This window comes from Lacerta agilis, chromosome Z, assembly GCF_009819535.1.
Source record: "Lacerta agilis isolate rLacAgi1 chromosome Z, rLacAgi1.pri, whole genome shotgun sequence".
Lineage (NCBI taxonomy): Eukaryota > Metazoa > Chordata > Lepidosauria > Squamata > Lacertidae > Lacerta > Lacerta agilis.
In genome coordinates, this window is record NC_046331.1 from 17,499,259 (window position 1) to 17,518,636 (window position 19,378).

General features: G+C 51.0%; 2 protein-coding genes across 2 annotated transcripts in view; one reads left to right on the forward strand and one right to left on the reverse strand.

The window, feature by feature from the left end:
• LOC117040175 (mitochondrial fission factor-like) overlaps positions 1-18,629 on the reverse strand; it is a 30,354-nt gene extending 11,725 nt beyond the window's left edge. Inside the window, exon 1 of the mRNA XM_033137776.1 lies at positions 18,391-18,629. The gene's annotated coding sequence lies outside the window, so the exon portion shown is untranslated. The remainder of the gene's footprint in view (positions 1-18,390) is intronic.
• CLDN2 (claudin 2) lies at positions 10,556-12,144 on the forward strand. The gene has a single exon (XM_033137778.1). It carries the CDS (start codon positions 10,618-10,620, stop codon positions 11,308-11,310), a length of 693 nt encoding a protein of 230 aa, XP_032993669.1. The 5' UTR covers positions 10,556-10,617; the 3' UTR covers positions 11,311-12,144.
• Positions 18,630-19,378: the final 749 nt, after the last annotated feature.

Genomic DNA, 19,378 nt, shown 5'->3' on the forward strand with positions numbered 1-19,378 from the left:
AGGCTCCGCCCTCCACGAGGCAGGGCCGAGCCGAGTCGCCGTGGGATATAGAAACCTGGCAGAGAATTGCCATTCACGTACATCTGTTCCCTAATAGCCCCTGTTAAGTCTCTAAAAGGAGCCACGAGGGAGCTCCTCCTGCTAAGATCCGCTGCTGCTTCAGGCGGGAGTAGAGAGGCATTCTAACTACTGTATATTGTACTCAGGCGCAATATTGTCACTCGAATATTCACTGGCCATGGAACGCAAATCAACCCCTGGGCAGGATACCGGTATGTGTGTGTTCCTATGAAGATGCCCCAATCCCAGGCCACGGAGTGGGGGCTCTAGCTGCCTCAGCAAAGCTCTCCCACTGAGCCGAGGCCCCTTGCACTTCGGCTCTTCTCGGTACGTTTGCCTGAGAATGCGAGGAGTGTTGGGAGCCACCCGGTCGCCTCTTCCACATCCACCATCAGTGTTGAGGGTATAATGAACTGTTCCTGCATATGGGCGTAGCCGGGGGGCAGGGGGTGCCCCACTAAATCAAACCAATACAAATCAATACAAATTTGAGGTTCTGCCCCGCCTCCCAACAAAAATCCTGTATACGCCAACGTTCCTGCAAGGACTGCAAGGGTAGCGGTGGGGCCGCGAGAGGGGGGCTTTATTCAGATGGTTAGCAACAAATCTGGATTTGTGGCTAAAGGCGGGAGATACCAAACCTACAGAGTGTAACTCCCGATACCAATCCGGTCTAAGTCAGCACAATATAGCTACCGGATTTCTATCCCTTAGATAAACAGGAAAGTAAAAACTTTATCCCCAAAATGGTCTATGGCTCATAGCCAACAGAATGCACCAAACGCTCGCACATTTTAAGTACCCAACAACAAAAGAGTCTAAAGGAACATTAGGCTGAAACCTTGAAATCCAAAAGATGAAAGAGGGCTGCAAAAGGTGCATTTCAAGAAACCTACATTTCAAGAAACCTGCCCTGTATCTTAACATGTGAAAGGCAGGCAGAGCGGCCATTTTTTTCTTTTTTTCTTTTAAAAAACCCACTTAGCTAATGGTGCACACACCCAGACTTGTGTTGCAATACAGGTAGCTCACAAGTTGCACACATTCAGCTTTACATGCTTGGCAAATAAATAAATGGAAAGTGGGTGGGTGTGTGGGGGGGGAGAGACTGGGAATCCTACCTGCCACTGAATCCAATGTGTTTTGACTATGCACAATTTTGGCTTTGCATTCTATCCCCAGAACATCACCCCAGCATGAGCTGAGAGTGGACTGTTTTGTATAGCCAAAACTTGGTACATTCTGTTGGCTGTCAGCTATAGACCTGTTTTCCATAAAGATTAAAAAAATTATATATACCGGTACCTATGTGATAGAAATGTCTTGTGTTCATTTACGCCTTTATTTGTGGCACATTCAATATTCATATTGATTTGTAACTATTTTATTCCTTGTTACAGGTGGGTAGCCGTGTTGGTCTGCCATAGTCGAAACAAAATAGAAAATTCTTTCCAGTAGCACCTTAGAGACCAACTGAGTTTGTTCTTGGTATGAGCTTTCGTGTGCATGCACACTTCTTCAGAACCTTTATTTTATTCCTTATTTTAATTCCTATATTTGCATTTCATTCCCACGGAATTCAAATTGTGACACAATAAATTTCAATTAATAAGAAACAAAAGGAGCAATAACAGTAGAATTAAGAGGATGGTGACATCATTGTCTAAAATGGCGAAATAATCTGCTAGCTCCAACCCTCCGGCTGTTTTCAGCTATTATCAGCTATTATAAGCTTCTAAAAGCTAAAGGATACCTGGGAAAGGGGTGGACTCTAAATAGGTATGCCCACCTCACCCCAAATAGTTAAAAGAAAAACCATTCAGAAGCTATTTTAGCTCTAAAAATAACAGTGGAAGTCATCAGACATAAGTGAGGAAGAAGCAAGATCAAAAGCTCCGAAAACATTTCTCAATAAAGAAGACTTTGAACCTTTCCAGGACCTCTTAAAACAATTTCAAAAAGAATTAGCAGTGGAATGGAATGCAGCCTTCAAAGACTTCAGAGATGAAATCAAAATGGAACTGAAATACTTATCTACAAAATTTACTTAATTGTCTGCTTCAGCTAATGAGGTTTCAGAATGAGGAATAAGCAACAAATCTGCCATTAAGAGATTCACTAAAACAACATTAGACCAACAACTTTGTATGTAGTTCTTAGAATATATGAGTAGACAAAATAATTTACAACTTAAAGGCACTCTGGAAGGCATTGAGAAAGCAGATAAACAGCAAAAGTATTTTTTGTTAACTGGCTAAATCAGCAGTTTCCAATCTTAAATGTGAATTTAAACAATGTGGAGAGAGTACATAAGGTTTTGGCACCACCTCCCAACCATGCAATATAACAGCAACAACCGTGCTATATATTAACAAAAATTGCACATTATTCCAGAAAAGAAGCAATTATGATAGCAGCAACAGAAACAATAGAATTGAACATGGAAGGGCAGGAAATGCAAGTGTATAATGATTTATGTCTAGAGACACTACTAAAACGAAGAAACTCCCAAAATATACCACCCTGCAATAAGCTGCTGGAAATTCCAAAACAAAAAGAGGTGTCAGTACAGTATTTGGATTTCCCCACATAGAATAACAGAATTGTAAAGTTGGAAGGGACCATGAGAGTCATCTAGTCCAACCCCTGCAATGCAGGAACCTTCCACCCAACATGTAGCTCAGACCCATGACCCTGAGATTAAGAGTCTTGTGCTCTACCAACTGGGCTTGTAAATATTTCATTTGAAGAAGTCGGAACTTGAAAAGACCCAAGAGCTCATTTCAAAAATAATTCCTTGAAGTAGTAATAAATAAATTCTGCTCAGACTCGTCGGAGTGTCATGCCTAATGACCACAGCAATTCATCCCTGGTAAGTCTTGTCCCCACAAAGCAGTAGCTGAGATTGATGTTCCCCCCCATCCCCACAGCTGCCTAAGTCCCCACATCTCCAGGCTTTCCCTCCCTCCCCCACAAGCAATCAGAGACTGTGTGTCACCAGTCTCTTCTCTGCCCTCTTCATATCTCTACTGATTCTGAGAGACTAGGGAGGAAGTGAGATTGTCACCACAGGAGGGGGAGACACCCATGACTCTTCACTAGCCTGATACATCTCTGCCTCTTGGCTCCCTCATCCTATTCTTTTGTTCCAGCTTCTGCCTATGATTCTGGACTTCTCTCTGCCACAAACTCGTCCACCTCACTAAGCCCTGTTATCTCTTCAGCTTCTGACACCTCCTCCTCCCAGACTTTTCCCTCTTCTATATGCAAAATGCTAAATGCAGTGTATTATGGAAAAGCCTCAAGGTAATAACCTCTCTAGATGCCCACTAAGCTTTCAACAAAGTTCATTGGAAATGTTTCTTTCAATTATTATCTAAAATGAACTTTGAAAATTATACTAATTTAAAACAAGTTTTAAACTTGGCCTACAATATATTTCACATTTTGGAATCAACATCACAAAGTCACAGGTGCAATTATTTAAAGTTCTTTTTTTTTACCAATGGTGAAAACCGTTAAAAAGAAACATTGAAAGATGGTCAAAGACATCTGTCTCCTGTATGGGAAGGGTAGTGTCAGTTTAAATGATGATATTACCAAAAGAAATTGTTCTTATTTCAAACTCTGCATATATGTATTTCAACAAAGACTCTAAAGAAATGGCAAAAAAAATGATTTTAAGTTTTATTCATCAGGGCAAGAAACCTAGACTGATATTAACAGTATTCAGGGCTTTTTTCCAGCTGGAACTCACTAGAAGTCAGTTCTGGCACCACTCAGGCTCTGTTGCCATTATAAGAGACCAAGGCGTCATAGTGAGTTCTGGCACCTCTTTTTCTAGAAAAATAGCACTGACTGTATTATATCAACACCCCTAGAGATGGGGTATGGGTCCACCACATTTGCAAACATCACGATGCTGCCCATATACAACATGTTATTAGTATGATAAATAATGTAAAAGAGAAGATTTGGATAAAAATTGTATCATACAATTGGAATTTGATAAACCTGTGCAACACAGAATACCTGGTATCCCAGTCTTGATTCGTAACAAAACTATCTTAGAAATAATAGCAACTCCATTTTCAAAAGCAGAATTAAATGTCTTCTGGTTATTTTGGATATCAAAATTAACGCCACCTATATCACAATTGTAGGGACACGGGTGGCGCTGTGAGTTAAACCAGAGAGCCTAGGGCTTGCCAATCAAAAGGTTGGCAGTTCGAATCCCCGCAATGGGGTGAGCTCCCATTCAGGGGCGTCGCTGGGGAGGGGCGGTAGGGGCGGTACGCCCCCAGTGACAGGGCGACAAGCGGCGGGTGGGGGTGACAAGCGGCGGCCCCTCCCGCCACTCCCACGCGCCGCCGCTCCCTCCGTCACCCCGGGAGCAGCAGCGCTGCACGGACGGGGTGCTCGCTCGGCCGAGCGAGCACCCCGTCCGTGCAGCACTGCTCCTCCCGGGGTGACCGGTGGTGCGTAGGGAGTGGTGGGAGGGGCTGCCGCTTGTCACCCCCACGCACCGCCACTCACTCCGTTGCCGTGGGAGCAGCAGCGCACAGTGTGTGCGGTGCTGCTGCTCCTGGGGCGACGGAACGAACGGCGGCAAAAGGGAAAGGGGGGAGCAAACGGGCGCTTCCCCCCCTTTCGGCCGCTTAAACGCGCCAGCTTTGCTTCTCCCCCCCCCTTTCGGCCGCCCCTTTTGGCGCTGGCTGGGCTGCGGAGCCGAAAAGGGGGGGGGAGAAGCAAACAGGCGCGTTTAAGCAGCCGAAAGGGGGGGAAGCGCCCGTTTGCTCCCCCCTTTCCCTTTTGGATGCTTCTTTTGGCGCTGGCTGGGCTGCGGCTCTGCAGCCCAGCCGGCACCAAAAGAAGCGACTGAAATGGGAGAAAAGCGCCCGTTTGCTTTTCCCCCCTTTTCACTTTCGGACGAAAGGGAAAAGGGGGGGAAGCAAACTGGCGCTTTTCTCCCCTTTCGGACGCTTCTTTCAATGCTGGCTGGGCTGCAGAGCCGCAGCCCAGCCAGCACCGAAAGAAGCGTCCGAAAATGAAAAGGGGGGTGAGCAAACGGGCGCTTTTCTCCCCTTTCGGTCGCTTTTTTCGGTGCCGGCTGGGCTGCAGAGGCGCAGCCCAGCCAGTGCTGAAAGAAGCGTCCAAAAGGGAAAGGGGGGGAGCAAACGGGCGCTTCCCCCCCTTTCGGCTGCTTAAACGCGCCTGTTTGCTTCTCCCCCCCCCCTTTTCGGCTCCGCAGCCCAGCCAGCGCCAAAAGGGGCAGCCGAAAGGGGGGGGGGAAGCAAAGCTGGCGCGTTTAAGCGGCCGAAAGGGGGGGAAGCGCCCGTTTGCTCCCCCCTTTCCCTTTTGCCGCCGTTCGTTTCGTCACCCCAGGAGCAGCAGCACCGCACACACTGTGCGCTGCTGCTCCCACAGCGACGGAGCGAGTGGCGGTGCGTGGGGGTGACAAGCCCTGTTCCTGGAGATTTAACAGCTATGGGCACTGTACTCAAACCCAACAATTCAACCCAACAACAGAGGAGCCCCTTCCCCTGATCATGAGCTGTTCATGCCCCTGTCTTTTCACAAAGAAAGTTAGATGATGCTTCCCCCAGGAAGTCTAGGAAAATTTACTGCAGCTAAACACAAGTAATGGGGAGGGGAGGGGAGGTCTGGTGGCTCCTCGAATTTTATAGCCCTTAAAGGGTTTAATTCTGATCTGGACTAAGCCTCTGACCCAGGCAACGATTTGCAGATGGATTTGGCAAAGCAGCAGTGAACAATCAGGCAGCCCTTAACCCTCCGGGCCCAGCCCTCTCCTCCCTCATCCACCGAGGCAACCTCCCTCAGCTGCCACAGCCGATGTCCGACCGTGGGCACCCAGGCGTCTTGGGGGCTGCAGCTCTGGTGCTCCCTTGGTAAGTCTCCCAGAGCCATGTGTCACCCACCTCGCCCACCTCCTTGTTTGTCTCCCCCTGAGACCCGACACCCCCCCCCACTTCCTCACTCCACTGAAAGCCCTCAAGTGAGTTGGAGGCAGGGGCTATGAGGGACCATCCAGAAATAGCTCTTATTTCTCCTCTTCCCTCCTGGGCCACCCTCTGGCCTACAGGGATCCTGCCTGTGCCAACGAGGACTTCATCAGGTGGCCAGCAATGAGAGTGGCTGCTGCCCTGGGACATGGTGATGGACTTTGGCTTAGATGCCTCCTAAAGGGAGTTAGAACAATGACTTGGTGGGGGAAGGGGGAGGGTGAGGTTATTGGGCATGGCGGCTAGCCACTGGCTTGCCTTCATGCCCACCAATTGTGGGCTTCCTAAGAACACCATGGTTGGATGCTGGACAAGGCAGAAACTGGTCTGATCCAGCCAGGCAGTTTGAACCTTTATTTATAAGTTGGAAGGTTCTTTAGAGGCCATCTAATATATTTCCACGCTTCACCTGCTTAGTGCAGCTACAGCATCCCTGACAGGCAGCCACACAAGCTCTGCTAAAATGCTTGCAGCAGAAAGAAGAGCTTAGCGTCTCTGAGACAGGAAGCCTCCGTCCCAGCACAGCACTTGGTGCTACAAAGTTTCTCCAAACATTCTGCTGAAATCTGCTCCCCTGCCATTTCCTTCCCACTGGTTCTGCCCTTGCCCTCTGGGGCAACAGAAGAAAGAGGATGCTGACCTGTCATCTGCATGACTGACAACCCTTCAGGTACCTGGAGGCAGCTATCATGTGAGCCACCTGTAGCAGGCCAGAGCAGCCTGGAGAAAGTGTGGAGGAAAAGGGAGAAATCCGTCCCTTAGGAAGGGCAAAGCTCCAAGGGGGGTGAGCCCTGCAGGCAGTTTCCTGTTGCTCAAGGACCAACCCCCAGACCTGAAGAGGCAGGCAAGGGAAGCTGAGGGGGCGGGGAGGCATGAGAGAGAGGGGGGGCGAGGCCAGGAGTCTAAGAGGATTTCTGGTACAAAAGCTGGAGCCCTGTGAGGCCCCAAACCAGAACATGGCTTCAGAGAATGGTTGGTGCTGGGAGAGGCTGATGCCCAGAAAAAGTTAATGAAACTACATTAAGAGTAGCATATATATAAATGCATCAGAAGCATTAAAAGTGGATTGCTTACATTTCCCTTCAAAATTATAGGAAGGGTTTTGTATACCAGCTTCAGTGCAGGTATTTTATTTTCAGTATAACCAGTGGCGTTCCTAGCCCCTTGGCTGCCCGGGGCGGGAAGCCAAGAGGCACCCCTGGGGGCGGGGCGTCGCTGCGTGTGTCATGACGCACGCACACACGGCGACACCCCGCCCCTGGGGGATGCCGGGCGGGGGCTTTTGGAGCCTCTGCAGCCCGTGAAAAGCCGCTGGAGGGCGGGGGCTATTTTCGGCGCTGCCGGGGCAGAGCCACAGGGGTGGCCAGCGAGGGGGGTGACACCCCGACTCGCTGGCGGCCCCTGCGGCTTCACCCCGGCAGTGCCGAAAATAGCCTAAAAAGAAGAATAATAATAAAAAGTAGGGGAAAAGCCCAGTGGGCGGGGCGGCACCCCCGATGTTTCACCCCCAGCAGGGGCGCTGCCTGGGGCCCCCTGCCCCCTCCGCCCCCCCCTGCGACGCCCCTGAGTATAACCAAGAGTCCGCTTTGCACCTACACACAGAGAGGGGAGGGGGAGCTCCTGTCTTCAAAAATGGTGTGTGTGTGTTCCAGATCCCTGCACCACTTTCGTTGTCTGAGACGTGGAGAAGGGGGGGGGGAGGAAAACTGGAACATTCTGGGATCAAATAAAAAACCAGGGTGGCGCCTGCAATTCCAGGACTGTCCCTGGAAAATTGGGACACTTGGAGGGTATGCCTTCATGATCAGAAGCACCTCATGCCCTGTTTGTGGCCTTCCCATTAGTACATCTGACTTCACAGGGCTCCTCTTAGATTCTCATGTAAAAGGTAAAGGGACCCCTGATCGTTAAGTCCAGTCACAAACAACTCTGGGGTTGTAGTGCTTATCTCACTTTACTGGCCATGGGAGCCGGCTTACAGCTTCCAGGTCATGTGGCCAGCATGACTAAGCCGCTTCTGGCGAACCAGAGCAGCGCACGGAAACGCCATTTACCTTTCCGCCAGAGCGGTACATATTTATCTACTTGCACTTTTACGTGCTTTCGAACTGCTAGGTTGGCAGGAGCTGGGACCGAGCAACAGGAGCTCAGCCCATCGTGGGGATTCGAACCACCGACCTTCTGATCAGCAAGCCCTAGGCTCTGTGGTTTAGACCACAGCGCCACCCGCATCCCAATTCTTATGTACCACCATGAAAATTCATGTTTCTGTTGTTTTGGTACCCTAGAACACAGTGCATTTGCAACAGTGTTCCATACAATGCCAACCCCACCAATATTGCAGTTCTCAGGAGCAAACTAAGCATGATGTTTACTGTGTGAAGGCAATGACCTTCTGTGCACATTTCTTTTTTCTTTTTGCTCTGTAAATAGCCGAGTCACCTTGGGGCCAGTGCTACTCTGTATGCAGAAGGTCCTTGGTTCAGTCCCCAGGTGGGGCTGGGAAAGACCCATCTGCCAACATGGTTCTACAATTCCCAGCTCCCCTCTCCTTTGGGCCAACCTGACTTGATCGGAGTCATAGTTTAAAACATCAGGTTGGCAGGGTGTTCATCACTGCTGCTATAGACAAGACCATCCTAGAATCTGGATGGACTGATGGTCTAAGTCACATTATTAGGTAGCTCCCTGAGTTCACCTGATGGTCTGGACAAAAAATACCCACTGTGGAGCTGTTAGGAAGCCTCCACTGGTGCCAAGTGGAAGACCCCACTGAAATGCAAACAGCAGATTTGGGGAGGGGAACATGGCAGCAGGGGAGCAGCCAAACTTCCCCTCCCACCCTGCAGTCAACAAAGCCCCTCAGGCCCACCCCCCACAAAAAAAAATCAACTGTCTTTGCCTAATGAAACTCCATTGAAGCAACAGCAGCTGAAAATAAAGTGTGGAAGCTCTGGAACCTGAGCACGAAACTTTGTCTCCTGTGAGGAGAAGTGGGCAACATATGGAGGATAAGATGACTATCAATGGCTACGAGCCACAATGGCTACTTTCTCCCTCCAAAGTCAGAGACCACTTGCTGGGGAGCACATATGGGCAGAGTGCAGCTGCTGTGCTCAGGTCCTGCGCAGGGGCTTCTCATTGCGGCATCTGGTAGGCAGCTGTCAGAACATGATGCTGGACTATTATGGGCCTTGCAAAACATCAAACCTTGCGTTACGTGAAATACATTTGACAAACACACGTAAACCGGCTGTGCATTCACATAAACAATGTGCATTCACATAAACAATGTGCATTCACATAAACATGTTCATATGTAGCAAGTCGAAGTCATGGAATTCACCCTCCTGGGCTTCATCAGTTGTACATGCAGTATTCATATATGAAGTATCAAGATATTAGAACGTATAGCATAGTGGTTTCTGCAGTGAACAACAACCATTACAATGTAAAATTATATGGACAGGCACAGCATAGATTTTGGTTACAGATGACAGCAATCTGCAGCTGTAAGGTTTTCTTCTTAAAGTGACCCCTTTAAAACAACTAATGTAAAACAAACTTTATCCATACACAGGTGTTATACAAACAAGCATTAGTAATGACTCATAGAAAGCAACTATAATCAATTTCATGATTCAAACCTGAGGGATGCAAAGAGTCAAGTAGAAAGATAAATCAGGTTATAAGTTCTAGTATCTTGATACTTCATATATGAACATGTACCACTGATGAAGCCCATGAGAGCGAAACAAGGCATTACTGTATTCCGGAAATCCTTGTCATTGGGACTTCCGTTTATTATTATTGCACTTTATGTGTTGTTTATGTGCAAGATAAACATCTGATATTGTGATAAGAATATATAGAAGAGTATTGTTTATGTGGATGCGCAGCCAGTTACGTCTTGTGTGTTTGTCGGACTATATGGGCCCACCTTCGCTTGATCCAGCTACAGCAGGGCTCTTCTTGGGAAAGAAGGGAGCAATGTCAAAATGGGGCTTCTTGAACAGGGGCAGAAGGGAGCAATTCCTCCTAACAGGCTGGTTAGCATTCCCTGCTCCCCCACCACTTGTCCCCCATCCCACCCCCTTCTGTTGTCATATGCTGACCCAGCAGCCTGGGACAAAGCAGAAATGGCAGTGTGGGGAGGGTTCTGTGAGACCCCACCCCTCTCCCATTATCTGCATCTCTTACTTTTAGGAACCATCATAGATGGCTGCTGTTCTCTCTCCCTTCACCCTGCTTATTATTACTATTATTGGGATTTTCCAAATGTAATTTCTACCAATAACAGGGATCAAAAGGGCGTTTGGCATTTCTCAGAAGCTACCAGTCAATCATTAACCAAATGTGGCTTCCTCCCTCCCTCCCTCCCTCCTAGATAACTTTTTCTCCCCCACAAGAAGACCAGCAGACACGGACCTCCTGGCAGCCCCAGCAGCAGAAGAGAGACTAAGGAGACGACAGCCGCTCATCGAAGGCCAGGCAGGCACGGAAAAGGCAGCTCCCAGCAAGAGAGGGAGAGGAAATGGTCTCTGTGGGCCTCCAGCTGGTGGGCTATGCCTTGGGGCTCTTGGGCTTGCTGTGTGCCTTCGTGGCCACCCTACTGCCCAGCTGGAGGACCAGCTCCTACATCGGTTCCAGCATCGTCACGGCGGTCGGCTTCTCCAAAGGCCTCTGGATGGAGTGTGCCACTTACAGCACAGGCATCACCCAGTGCGACGTCTACAGCTCACTGCTCAACCTGCCCACTGACATCCAGGCAGCCCAGGCGATGATGTCCTCCTCCATCGCTGTCTCCTTGCTGGCCTCCATCATCTGCGTGGTGGGGATGAGGTGCACCATCTTCTCACAAGGCTCCCCGGCCAAGGACAAGGTGGCGGTGGCAGGCGGGGTAGCCTTTGTCCTCGGGGGGCTCCTCTGCTTCATCCCTGTGGTGTGGAACATCCACGCGGTGCTCCGTGACTTCTACAACCCCATTGTCCCTGACAGCATGAAGTATGAGCTTGGGGAGTCCCTGTACCTGGGTGTCCTCTCCTCCCTGGTGTCTCTCATTGGGGGCTTCATCCTCTGCACTTCCTGCCCACCCCGAGACCCACATGCCACCTTTTACAGCCCTTACCGTTCTCGAACCATGGTGGGCAGGAGCCAACCAGTGCCAGCCACCTCTCCAAAGGCTAAGAGCGAGTTCAATGCTTATAACCTGACAGGCTATGTCTAAGGATGCTGGGGTACTGCACACCTTCCTGGGGGCCCCTGGGCAAGGATCGTGTTGCCCGCTTGGATGGACCAGCCAGGTAAGAAGGCAGGCAGTTGGGCTCATCTTTCTCACCCTTGCTGTTCTTCCCTGGGCACAGCTTCTTCCTCAAGGACCTATTTTCTCCCAAACTCACCAGAGGCACTTCTCATGGGTGCAGCTTGCAAACAGCCTAGTACCTGCAGCCTCTTTGAGGAACTCAGAGCCGAATCTTCTTTGGGAAAAGCTTCTCTGCACCCTGAAGAACCAAGCAAGGTGTCCATAGTCCACATCTCTGAGGCATCAAGTTGCTGCTGCTGAACGTGGAGCAGATGAGGACAAAAACTCAGTGGCTGTCTCCCAAATGTATGTGGATCTGTGGGGTCTTGGATGCCCCCTTAGAGGACACTGTACCTGAGGGATACCAGGGAACTTGGAAAGTTGTGGGGGAGGGAAATGTTGTGCCTCTTGGGACCTGCATGGCTGCTGGCTTCAGGAACCAGGGGAAGTTCACCGAGGACTAATGATGGCACAACAGAAAACCAAATTCCAGGTCACACCGTGTATGGGGCTGAGGCTGCCTCAGATAGGCCCTTGCAGTGCTTAGCAGCTGTTCTCCGACACATATCACAGCCCATCGTGGCCAGACCAGGCTGCCCATGAAGTGGGAAGAATGCCTTCCTTCTTGGAGTATTTTGAAGAGGACCACAGCGTGCTCATAGCAAGATCTCATGGTGTCCATTTGGGCCTCTGCCTTTGAAGAGCTGTGCCTCTCACCCGCGGGTGGGCGGGCAGGTGCAGCGTGACCTTGGCAGAGGGGCTGGCCACACAATAAAGAACCTGACAGGAGAGAGACTGGCTGTTGGGTGCTTCTGATTTGGGGCAGCAAAAGTGCCAGTCCTTGTGGTTGGGCTAGAGAGCCCTGGTCTATGGGCTTCAAAGAGGCATCAGTGTCAGGACAGGCACTGAATCAGCACTGAATCAATGAGGCAGAGCTGGGGCAAGAGGAGGCAGCAAAATCCAGACACGAAGGGGGGCCCAGGGGGGACTTGAGTCTTTGGGTGGTGGCAGGGAGGGGTAGAGTTCAGAACTGAACACAAACATTTAGGGCCCAATTTGGTAGGGAGCTGCATGAAAACCAGGCCTCCTGGGACCTCCTGGAATCTCCCAAGGAAGAGCACAGGTACAAGGCTAGCCAACTGCTTAGAGCTCATAGGAGCCAATTTGAACAAAATATTGGAGGAGGGCAAGCCAGGAAAAGAGGGCAGTGGCTGGTTGGGGGGGGGGAGGTGGCAGCCCAAGGAAGGGAGGGAGGCATCAATTTGCAGAAAATACCGAGGGGGCAGTGTCCCTAAATATTTTATTGGGGAGCTAAAGGGACCAGGGCCCCATGGAGTTGGCACCTATGCTAGAGCTCATTGCATTCCACCCCCACCCCTGCCACTTGGGACAGGGAATGTCAAACTCTTAGTACAGCAAACTCAGTACTGCCTACATTGACTGGCAGAGGTGTTCCTGGAGTCCTTTGTGTCCTTGGCAAAGAGGGGTATCGGTGCCCCCCATCGGGGGGGGGACACGTTACCACAATAGCCACATTAGAAATTACTACAGTTTAGGTGGCCCAAGTACTTGAAAATCTGGCAAGCCTTGTAGACTGTCGCACAAGCAGAGTCCTTTACTAACTGAACTATTTTTGGGGTGCGATTTATTTTCTGAAAGCAAGTTTTCCAGTGAGCATCAGTCCGAAATACTTGCAAAGTAACAACCCGCCCCTGCGCACCTCGACCTATATATTGGGCAAGCCTTGTAAAGCGTTGCATCAGCAATGCCAATGACCCAATCCTCAGAAAGAATCCCCATGGCGTTCAACAGGGTTTACTGTCAGGTCTCCCAGCAGGATAGACTCATATCCTGAAAGCTCTTTTCTCTCCTCTCCCGCCAGTTGTTGCAGGATCTCTCCCAGTCGATCTCCAGTGGTGGATTTTTGGGTCTGCGTTTCCCCACCACCACCACTACCACCACAAGTCGCCAGTTTCGGCAGCCTCTAGGTTATGCCTCTGGCATTTAGTAATAAGCTCACCAAGGTCTAGAGCAGCAGAGAAAACCATCAGTAAACTTAACGGTGGTCAGAATTCTCAAAAAGTGCAGCGGATGGTGCACACGCCATACACTTGAAGCACACAGCTACCCCCCAGAGAATTCTGGGAACTGTAGTTTGTTCAGGGTGCTGGGAATCACAGTTCCCTGAATTCTTTGGGGGGAAGCCATGTGCTTTGAATGTATGATATGCTTTACAATGAACTGCTAATTGGCAAACTGTCAAATGTCGCATTGCGCTGGTGTTATCTGTTGCGGCTACTAGTATTCTACTTAAATTCTTTGCTTTCTATGAACCATTATGCACACTGGCTGCAAAAGGAAGCAGCCAGGGTGGGGGGGAGGTTGCAGCAGTTGCCTGGCACTGCCCACGAACTGTGTGACCCCCTCTATGCCAGGCAGCCAGCCACTTCCCAAAGGCCTCTCCCTTCCAGGCTTCCTAAAAGATACACAGTAGGAGCCGGCAGATTTCAAAGATTCCCAACCATACAGTAATGCAAGGAGGTGAGGGGGCATGAAGTTCACTGCCATGACTCCCACGCTAACCTTGATAACAGTCAAAGCTGCCTCCGGAATGCCCCAGATAATAGGGGCATAACAGAGTAAACAGAGGCCAAGGTGCTTGAATCCCACTGGGGCAGAGGGTGAGGCCCTGCCCCAATGCATAGATCTATGCAAGACTGGGACCTCCCCTTCCGCTGCTCCCTGAAGAGGCAAGGGGGAGAGGAGAGCTTGAAAATGGTTGTTGCCCTTGACCTCTTCCTATCTCCTAACACTAGGACTGGTTGGCCTCCAGGGAAGCTGAGTGCTGGAAGATGCAGGACAGAGAAAAGAAAGTCCTTCTTAGTTAACCTATGGAACTTCCTCCCACAGGAGGCAGTGAGGGTCATCAGTGTGGATGGCTTTAAGAGGATGGGACAAGTAATGCTTCTGGATTCCAGTTGCTGGAAACCACAGGAGGGGAGAGGGCTCCTGTGCTCCAATGGGCCATTGGCCTGATCCAGCAGGCTCTTCTTACATTCTTAAGTTCATTGCTTGTGTTTCAGTCTCACCTTCCCCCCACAAGGTGGGGGAAGGATGTGCACAAAGAGAGTGATGGGACTAAGGTCACCCCACCCCCACCCCCACCCCGTGAGCTCCATGGCCAAGCAAGGACTTGAAAGCTGGCTCCAGGGGGCTTTGTGGTCCATGTTGCCTGAAGCAGAGACAGCAGTGGCCAAGATGCTCCCTTAGGGAGTGTAAGACATGGAAGACTTCCCTCCTCTGTCTCCCTTACAACAAAGGGCCACTCCTGCCATCAGGCAGACTGAAGTGGCAGGTGCTGATGGGCATGGAGCAGGTACCGCTGCAGGTGCCACCTCGCCTGACCTTCACCTTCAGCACTGGTCTGCTGCCTTCAGGTGCTGTATGGAGAAGGCTGCCCCGTGGCTTGTGCTGAGGTCAGATTCCTTTGCAGGCAGAAGTGGGAAGGGAGCTGCCTTCTCCTGAGTCAGACCAACAGGCCTCCTAACTCAGGGTGGCCTGAAATGACAGGCAGCAGGGGCTCATGCTTGCCACGAAGCTTTCTGAGAAAGCAGAAAAGATGACCCTCTAGATTATCCTCAGGGTCTCTTGCAACTCTATGATTCTATGTAAATATTCCAGCCAGCGGGAAGGCCCCCCACATGCAGCAGCATCACTGGTGATCTGGAGATTTCACCATTCCTCTGCAATGATGGGAACGTGCTCTTGTGTGACAAGTCCTGGGCACCAGTCAGGATCACTTTGAGCCTGAGCAGAAGGCAAAAAAAACAAGCACAGTGAAAGACTGGGTGGTGCTCAGTGCTCTCTTAGCCACCCAAGTCCTCCTTGGAGCCAGGCTGACAAGAGAGTCCAAGCAGGCCCGGTCAGTTCCTGAGAGTGTCTCTCTGGGAGGGAAAGGGCTGTTCTCTGGCCCACCATCACCCACCTCCACTTTCGGCAATAGGCAGCATCAGTCTATCAGAGTGTTTTGGCTGGAGTCCCTGGAGCATATTAGCCATGCCAAAAGGGAACAGGATGGTGCTGAGAGAGGGGCTGTGATCAATGAGCTGGAAGGATAGAGAACATTTAATAAGAGGTGGGGTGGGTGGAAGGAAGGGGGCAGAGCAGCAGTGGCAAAAGCTACCTGGCGACATTCACCCACCTGGGCTGCTAAGCTAAGAATAGCGTTTTAGATCCCTCTCTCCCTCTCTCTCTCTGCTCCGCTCTGCTCTGCTCTCCTTCCCTGCTCTCCCTCCCATCAAGGAACTTTGCACTAGGCTGGCCTGGAATGTCTGGAATGGGGGTCATTGTCTGGGATTGCAGGAACAGTTGAGGATCCAGGAGAATCCCAAGGTGGCACACCAGAGAAGTTAAAACATCTCTCTTCTGGGTCTTCTACACGTTGCCCCATTCCACTCCAAGCAAGGAGCAGAGTCCAAGCAGCTGCTGCCTAGGCTCCAACCACGTTGCCACTGTTCAAGGGAACACAACCGAAGGATCCCTGAGTAAGAGGGGCCACCTTCTCTTCCCCTCCCCAGCGACAGGAAGGGCAAAAGCCAACACAGCTCTGCTTTGATCCCTGAGCTTTGATCCCTGAGCCCCGTTATAAACAAATACGTTTTTATCTGGGAAATCAGACGTCATTAAATGTTATTAAATGGGGCAGTGATGCCTCTAATCAGAAAAGAGTAGCAGGCCCTTATCTTTAGTTGAGACAACCCCTTCTCTCTCTGGAGGAGGAAGCACACATGGGCCATGCTGAACACCCACTCGGGCTGAGCTACATCAGCCCCACCAGTTGTGGGGAGCAAGGGCTGTGCCTCTCTGGAAGACAAGGCCCTTTAGGGGCACTCCAACCCCCATCAGCCAGCATGGTCAAGGAGGGTGGGAGTTGTCGGCTTGGCCTACAGAGTGTCCACAAAGCTTTCAGTTTAATTCCAGGAGTTCAGACTGTGTGCAACTCTGCCCTTAGCTCTTGCGGCAGAGCTGGGCCAAACAGCACAAAGTTGGGGGTTCCTTGGAAGCTACATGTGTCAGGGCTAGGGAGGGGGTCGCTGTGGCCTGCTACCTGAGGACCCTGTAATTGCATCTCACTCTGGGAAGGCAACACCAGCCCCTCCTCTGCCTACAAACCCTGCTGAACACCAGCTTCAAATTGCTTTGTTTCTTCTTAAAGGTAAAGGGACCCCTGACCATTAGGTCCAGTCGCAGACGACTCTGGGGTTGCAACACTCATCTCGCTTTATTGACCGAGGGAGCAGCATAAAGCTTCCGGGTCATGCAGCCAGCATGACTAAGCCGCTTCTGGCGAACTAGAGCAGCGCACGGAAATGCTGTTTACCTTCCTGCCACAGTTGTACCTATTTATCTACCGGTACTTGCACTTTTGAAGTGCTTTTGAACTGCTAGGATTGCAGGAGTAGGGACCGAGCAACAGGAGCTCACCCCGTTGTGGGGATTCGAACCGCTGACCATCTGATCGACAAGCCCTAGGCTCTGTGGTTTCTTCTTACTGCAACACAATAACCCTCCAGGTGTTGCAGCAGAAGCAGAAGCAAGCATCCCTGATCCCTTGGTCAAGCTGGCTGCTGTTCCTCCAAAGAAAGGCAAGAACCAGACCCTGCCATGATGTGGAGGAAGCAGTAATGGTGTGTAGTGTGAGAGTCTGGGTAGCAGTGGCGTGGAGATGTGGGGAGTGGAGACAGAGAGAACCTGTGTAATGCACCATTGAAAACCACACACACATTTTCACCTGAAAAGCTCTTGCAGCCAATGTGGGCATAGGGTGCCACCCAGTGGAGAGACCCATGTACTGCAGCTCCCCAAAAGCTAGGACAGGAAGAGGCTGTTTTTAATCAGGGATCTCCTAGCGAAAAGCTCCTCCGCCCACACCCCGCTTTCAGCTACTAGAGGCTGTTCATAAAGCATATTTCACACCTCTGTTGCTTTTATTTCTCTCTGCCAAGAATGTGTTAAAAGGGCTCGTCGAGGTGAGGGCAGGCCCAAACAGAGGGGGGGGGGGGTCATATGGGCCACTTGGCCCGGGGCCTCCGATTCCAAAGGGGGCCTCGGTCAGCATATTCACAATCACTCACTATTATTTAAATGTAAATACTTAAAACAATCCTTTTCCCTATGTATTTTTAAAAAAGCACGATTGTATATCTATATTTTCCATTTTGTCTTTATATGCAGATACGGTTCAAGCCTTGAAATCCCCAGTGTAAAAAAGGGGGGGGCACATTATATACCTGGCCCAGGCCTCTGCCTGGCTCTGCAAAGGCCTGGGTGAGGGCAATGAGAGATGCATTTGGTACCAAATTGCCTATTTTCGCTGATGGGCACCGTGGGGGCATGCTTACCTGCAGACAGAGGTGGGGCAGAAGAGACAGAAGAGGTAAGGCCCACAAAGAGCAACAATAGAGACAAAAGTGCACAGAACCTCACAAGGTGGTCCAGGTGGGGAGCTGGGCAGACACAGCTTCCGCACAGACTCCCAAGCTTCAGGGGGCCTGGGCAGCAGCAAAGGAGGAAACTTCACCCTCTGATAACGGGGCGGGGGGGAGTGTTTGTTGTGCTTAGAATCTGGTGGCTGGGTATGAGTTGACAGGAGGACAAAGAGTGAGTAGCATCGGAGCAGAGAAGCCTTCTTCCTTCTTCCCTTCCCTCTGCAATTCCCTGCTCTCACTTCAGAGTTTCTGGGGGACTTCCAGGCTTGACCCTGAAGGGCTGTGATCTCCTACACACCCTGGTACAAATCCTGACCATACAGCCTCCTCAAGCCTCTTTGCTCAGCTCACCTGAACAAGGGAGAAGGCGGCTTTGAGCTCCCCCAGGGAAAGGACTTGACAGTTATGCTAGATACATGGTTGAAAAGCCACCCCCGTGCCCCTGGTCATGTGTAAGCAAAGCCCTGGGCCTGGAGACATGGGTGCACCAAGGAAACAGCCTCATGCATTAACTTACCCTTGGAAACCTGGCCTTTTCCTTCTACTCTGTGCAAGAGTTCAGCAGAGGACGCCAGAGTCACGGGTGGCAGCTGTAATTAAAGCAGACAGCCCTGCAATCCCTTAATCCAAATGCTTGCCATTCCCCTCTCCGAGGCGAAGAAGAAAGTTTAAGGGCTGGAGTTAAAAAAGGAAAGTAGAGGAAGTGCCCTCAAACTCCTGCTTTAATCAGATTTTCAGCTAAGCTCTTCTCACTGCCGCCCCGTCCCCGGAGGGGGGGAGGGACTTCTGCCCAAGGCCAAGGGCCTACGCTCCACCTTCTGAGAAGCAGTGGGGGGGGGGGAGATGCCAAGCCCACCATGCCATCAGGACTGCCTTTGCCGGTGTCATGTGCCCATTAGGCTCCTGGGCAAATCTAGATCATAGGCTCAGCAGAGGAGGCCTGGCAAGAGCAGGGATCTTCACAACGATGTGCTTGCTGCAGTCTTGTAGAAAGGGAGGAGGCTGAGCTGAAGGGCATGGGGGCACTTGGCCCAGGGCGTTGTGGGTGCCTGGCAATCAGCTCCTCCTGTGGCTCCACCAGCAAAGACACCCCTATGCCTTCGCTGCCTGCCCCCCTGGCTCTGCCAATGAATGACACACTGGAGTAAGAGGGCCTGATCCAGCAGGGGCAAATCATTGTCATCATCAGCCTTCTGCATCCGCACACCTGACAGTCCAAGTGACACCACTGCCCTCTGGCACCCAGCCCTCCTGCCAACCTAGGTGCAGCAGAGAGGGGGTTGCCCTGGAGATCTCCTGCACCTTCCTCAACTCCAAGGCTCGGAGGAGGTCTCTGTGTTGTATGCTGCCACCCTTCCCTTGAGAGCAATCTCATTGGGCCTGCCTGGGAAAGGGCCCATGTAGCTCAGGGGCAGAACACCTGCTTTGCATGCAGAAGGTCCCAGGTTCAGCCCTGGCAGCATCTCCAGGCAGGGCTGAGAATACCACCTGCCTGAAATCCTGAT